Genomic DNA, 5,945 nt, shown 5'->3' on the forward strand with positions numbered 1-5,945 from the left:
GGCTCTCTTTGGTCCGTAAGTCCAAAATGACAAAGAAAAGAAGGAACAACGGTCGTGCCAAAAAGGGCCGCGGCCATGTGCAGCCTATTCGCTGCACTAACTGTGCCCGATGCGTGCCCAAGGACAAGGCCATTAAGAAATTCGTCATTCGAAACATAGTGGAGGCCGCAGCGGTCAGGGACATTTCTGAAGCGAGCGTCTTTGATGCCTATGTGCTTCCCAAGCTGTATGTGAAGCTACATTACTGTGTGAGTTGTGCAATTCACAGCAAAGTAGTCAGGAATCGATCTCGTGAAGCCCGCAAGGACCGAACACCCCCTCCCCGATTTAGACTTGCGGGTGCTGCCCCACGTCCCCACCAAAGCCCATGTAAGGAGCTGAGTCCTTAAAGACTGAGACAGACTATTCTCTGGGGAAAAATAAAATGGAAATTGTACTTTAAAAAATATATATATATTGGGTTGGAGACCACCGTTCTTTTGAAAATTTCATGCAAAATGCCAGTTCTCTCTCGAGAAACAAACAAAACAAACTACATGATGATTTTGCCTTCAGTTTCTAGAGGGAGGCTCATAGATGCCACATTAAGAAGACTTGGTAGAGAGGAAGAGAACAGGTGCAGGAAAATTGTATCCGACCATCACTTCCCTGTGTGCATGTTTTGATTTGGTCATCATAGAGGAAGCTGCCAGTTTGTTCTGCTGATGGTGACAGACACACACAGTAGAGTTCAGTTCTGATTCCAAAAGTCAGATTCCTGATCATATTCTGCCGCTAGAGTACATACCTCTCACCGTGGGCATACTCTGGACCTCGGACTCCCAGAATGTGGCTGCTGAGCAGAAGTAGGCCTGGCGCTGCTCCACACAGTGCTGCGCTGGGACACTGGGGCCTGCTGCAGACCCTCCCTGCAGCTGCTGCCTTGAGACTGTGAAACCAGAGCCTGCTAGGAAGGCTCTGCAGCTCACACGCTCAGTTAGGCTTTAATATTTTATGCCAGCTGCCAATAAGGACTCAGGTGACAAGAGTCACTTCAGGAAAGTAGCGTGCAGAAAGCATGGACCCCATTGTCTCTCATTCAGGGTCCACATCAGACTAAAGTGATCCCACAAGACAAAAGCTAAAAGGAAGCAGAGCGGTGAACAGCCTGTGGCTGGTGGGAGCCTGGTGTTAGTGAGCTCAGGGTCTCACTTCAGTGACTTGGCAGCCAGTAGCTTCCCTTGGGCCATGGCCACAGGCCACATCTCAGTGTCTGGTCGGCTCTGGGTCCAAGGCCACTGCCCACTGTGAAGACATGGCGAGGGCTGAGGCCAGACAGCTGAGGGCCCTGGCTGACCTTCCGCTGGCCCACTCACCTGAATGAGGTTCACCCAGGGCAGTTTCCACAAATCTGGAGCAGAGCCAGAGAGCCGGCCCATGCCTGGCACAGAGGAGACGCTCAACACCTGTCATCCCTTCCCTTCTCCTCCCTGTCCCTCAGAGTTCCTGGAGCTTCCGATCTCCCAAGCCTCATGCTGCCCATGTGACACGTCATGATCATTTTCAACACCACAGCCTCCCTGTCCCATGGCTGTTTTCTGAGGTCTAGAAGTCACCTGCTTGGGCTTAAGCAACCACGAGGCCATGGATGGTCAGAAACTTCCCTGGGCTGCACCCCACAAACCCTCCAGTGGGCACAGCACATGTCTCTCACACTTTGGAGAGAAAGGAACTGAGAACTCCAATCTCTGGAACCCCATGCCAGTTCTAGAAGGTTCCATCCTAAAGACGAAAGCTGATTTGTCAGCTGTGGCGTGTCCCAAGGAGAAAGAAAACACCTCACCTTGTACTGAGCACTAACTACACACCAGGTGCCAACTGAAGCCTCTGAGGTGTGTTCACTTACTTATTTCTCCCAACAACCACTTGAGGGAAGTTCTACTGTACCCTTTTCAGCTGAAGAAACTGAGGCACAGAAAGGTGAAGTGCTTCCCCAAAGTCATGCCACCAGTAAGGAGCAGGCTGGGATTTGTAACCCAGGCAGCCTGCCACGTGGCCCCTGGTCCTCTTGGGGGCTCCTCCCTGAGCAGCCTCCAGAGGAGAGAATGGAAGAAGCCACTCTGTGCTCCCCCTCCTCCTCTCCCTCCTCCTCATGAGGGAGCCGCTGCCTGTGTAAGTGCTTTACCTGCATCATCTAATGTCACCTTTGCAACTGCCCTGTGAGATAGGAAGCGTGCTTAGGTCCCTTTCTCAGGGGAGGATGCCAATGTGAGGCCACCTGCCCGGTAAGGTAATGGTAGACCGGGACTCGGCCCAAGGTTGCGCCGCCATTGAAACCCAGGCCCCCCTGGGTGCTGCACGTGGAGGCCCGTGTGCAGATGTGGCCAGAGGAAATGGTGTGAGTGGCAGAAAGGCCAAGAAGCCAACGTGGGTGGCAGGAGGGAGAGAGGGAGGCTGTGGCAAAGTCTTGTTTACATCTTGCCAAGGAGAGCTACTTGTCATCATCTACCTGAGGGTGGCACCTCAGAAGACAGCCTGGGTGGGGCCCAGTGGCACTGGGCCAGGGTCCCAGCCTGGGTTCTTGTCCCAACTCTACCCTGATGGATCCCGTCTCTGGTGGACCTGGGCAGAGGACAGGCCCTGAGGACCCTTCTGGCTCTAATGTTTTATGATGCTGGAGCAGGAAGCAGGGCTGACAGCAGAAACCTTGGCCTCTAGTGGCCTTTTAGTTAAGTGCCTGAGGAACAGCCCACTCCCCACGGGAGGCACTAAGCCCCTCTCCACTACAAGCCCAGCCCCCTCCACATACAAGCCCCTCACCCCCTAGGAGAGGGCAGTGTCAATAGCATTACTGATTGAGCCCTAACTAGATACTAAGAGTCACAAAGCTACCTCTCTGCTAGTCACTTGCTATGGATTAAAACAGATGCTGTTGCTCTACCCATTTTACAGATGAGAAAACAGAGGCCCAAAAAGTCAGCTCACTCAAGGTCACCACAGACCCAAACACTAGGCCAACTTCCCCAGCAGGTACAATAGGCACAGTGATTAGAGACCATAATACTTTTAAGGACCCATAAAAACGTTTTAATTTCACTTAAAATCAGAAGGGGAAAAATGAACTTTTAGGATAAAGATAATGATTTCATATATAAAATTAACATTTTCACCTTTATATCAATATAGCAGGAAAATCTATTTTTATTTTTTATTTTATTTTTTAAAATTAAGAATAACCTTTGTTTTTTGTTTGTTTTGTTTTTTGAGACAGGGTCTCACTCTGTTGCCCAGGCTGGAGTGCAGTGACACAATCAGGGCTCACTGCAGCCTCGACCTCCTGGGCTCAAGCAATCCTCCCACCTCACCCCTCGAGTAGGTGAAACCACAGGCATGTGCCACCATATCTGGCTAATTTTTAAAAAATTTAGTAGAGATGAGGTCTTGCTATGTTGCCCAGGCTGGTCTTGAACTTCTGGGCTCAAGTGATCCTTCTGCCTCAGCCTCCCAAAGTGCTGGGATTACAGGCGTGAGCCACCATGCCTGGCCAAAAATCTATTTTTTAAATGTTCTTTTTAGTGGCAAAATGAACTTACCAAGACAAAAGTACCTAGGGCTCAGGAACGTCACCATGCAGCCCTGAATAGGCAGACCTTGAACTCCGATCTGTTTCCCTCCCAGGGTCATGTCCATCAAAGAATCCTCCAGCTTCTTCCCCAGTATCAAAGCAACCACTCAGGGGAATCTCATGGAGCTGCAGAGTTGACATCTGTCCTTGGAAGGGTCATGGCCAGACAGCAACTCAGCCACGGGTATTTGCCCAGCTGGCCACAATCCTTGTGGGCAAGTGTCCCAGGCTCAATTTTTGGCCTTCCAAGAAGCCATTGGAGCAGAGGAGCTACATTTCTGGGGCCAAGTCATTCATAAGAGAAGAGGAACAAGGCAAGCTGGGAGACATGCTTCCCCTGAGCTGGGAGAGGCAAGAGAAGATGACCAAGATCTTCCGAAAAACATTCCATCTTTTCTTCTTGACCTGAAAGAAAACAATTGACAGCCTCCACCAGGGAATTCTGTCCTCGAAAGTCCAGGTATAGCCCAGGAGGACAGAGAGCACTGGCTTTGGTGACAGGCAGATCTGGGTTTAGGTCCCCACTCCACCATTTAATTTGCTGTGTGACCTTGAAAAAGTGACTTTACCTCTCTGTTTTCCTTTCTTTTTTCCTTTTTTTGAGATGGAGTCTTGCACTATTGCCCAGGCTGGAGTGCAATGGTGCAATCTTGGCTCTCTGCAACCTCCCCCTCCCGGGTTCCAGCAATTCTCCTGCCTCAGCATCCAGAGTAGCTGAGATTACAGGCACCCGCCACCACGCCTGGCTAATTTTTTGTATTTAGTAGATACAGGGTTTTACTATGCTGGCCAGGCTGGTCTCGAACTCCAGACCTCATGATCTGCCTGCCTCAGCCTCCCAAAGTGCTGAGATTACAGGCATAAACCACCGCATCTGGCAAAAATATGGAACGCTTCACGAATTTGCATGTCGTCCTTGCGCAGGGGCCATGCTAATCTTCTCTGTATCGTTCCAATTTTAGTATATGTACTACCAAAGTGAGCACTGTTTTCCTTTCTGTAAACTGGGAATAATAGCAACGCCCTTCCCCCAAAGGATGGTAGTGAGAATTGGCTGAAATAAAATGCTTTTTTCTATAGTAAAGCAGTTGCAAGGAGTAAAAGCCAGAAGAACATTTATTCATCGGTTTGAGAAACAAAATCATCGATGCCAGCGTTCCCAGGGCCTTGAATAATTATGCCATAGGCTTGCCTGAAACGCTGATAAATTTAGAGAAACCACCAAAGCCACAGTAACTGAGGCCACACTATGAGGTCAGCCTCTTTTTCCCCCCAGGTCTTTGAGGTGACAGTTTAGACAGGAGGTAGGAATCTTGCTAATGAAAGGAGAGCCTCACCTTCAATTAAGGCGTCACCAGAGTGGGAAATTCATCAGCCCTGGTGATGGTGACTTACGCCACACTTGAGCCTTGCAAGTCCAGGATGACACAACCCAAGGCAGAAACCATGAAATTAGAACAAAGGTCTAAGTAGTAAGCAGATCTGGGAGTTCCATCCAGGTGAGCAGGGCTGTTGCTCAGCAGGTGAGCCTGCCCCGCCATGGAGACTCAGCGCTAGAGTGAGAACCACATCTGCTTACACCAGGGGCCTGAACCTTGCTAACCCCACAGAGGGGGTTCTCACAGCCAAAAGCTCTTGTGACTCTTCCAATAATAGCAACTCCCACCCAGCCCCTTCCCTCCAAGAGCAGCGCTTCTCAAACCACATTGTGCACATGAATCAGCTGGGATGTTATTAGAATGCGTCTTAAGACCACGGCTCATGCCTGTAATCCCAACATTTTAGGAGGCTGAGGCGGGAGGATCACTTGAGGCTAGGAGTCTGAGACCAACCTGGGCGACGTGGGCACAAGACCCTGGTCTCTATACAGAAATATTGGTTTTTAATTAGCAAGGCATGGTGGTGTGTGCCTGTAGTCTCAGCTACTCAGGAGGCTGAAGCAGGAGGATCGCTTGAACCCAGGAGGTCCAGGCTACTGTGAGCCATGATCATACCACTGCTTGGCAATGGGAAAAAAAGAAAAGAAAGAAATACAGCTTAAGCTTTAGTGGGTCTTGAGATTCCACATGTCTGACAAGCTCTCCATGGATACAGCTGGTGAACAATGAGGGCCTAGACTTTCCTTGGGCCGCACAGACACCTTGGGAACACTGATAGTTTATACTCCAAGATTTAGGATTCAAGCAACCAACAGCACAACTATAAACTGGATCCCTCATGATTTCTTTGGAGGTTGAGGGGAAAGGGATAGGATATAAAGTGAATTAAACAGAAACATTTGTGGCAGGATAACTTAGTGCAAGCTGATTTTTTTTTTTTTTTTTTTTTTTTTTTTTTTTTT

The 5,945-nt window shown here is 49.5% G+C and overlaps 2 protein-coding genes across 9 annotated transcripts in view; one reads left to right on the forward strand and one right to left on the reverse strand.

Annotated features, from left to right (window-relative positions):
* The window catches only part of KIFC3 (kinesin family member C3), a 106,456-nt gene that overhangs the window by 69,580 nt on the left and 30,931 nt on the right, over positions 1–5,945 (reverse strand). The window lies entirely within an intron of this gene.
* LOC108533889 (40S ribosomal protein S26-like) lies at positions 7–439 on the forward strand. Its single transcript, XM_017878911.1, has one exon. The coding sequence runs from the start codon at positions 27–29 to the stop codon at positions 387–389; it is 363 nt and encodes a 120-aa protein (XP_017734400.1). The 5' UTR covers positions 7–26; the 3' UTR covers positions 390–439.

This window comes from Rhinopithecus bieti, unplaced genomic scaffold, assembly GCF_001698545.2.
Source record: "Rhinopithecus bieti isolate Rb0 unplaced genomic scaffold, ASM169854v2 scaffold_11161, whole genome shotgun sequence".
In the NCBI taxonomy this organism is placed as follows: Eukaryota; Metazoa; Chordata; class Mammalia; order Primates; family Cercopithecidae; genus Rhinopithecus; species Rhinopithecus bieti.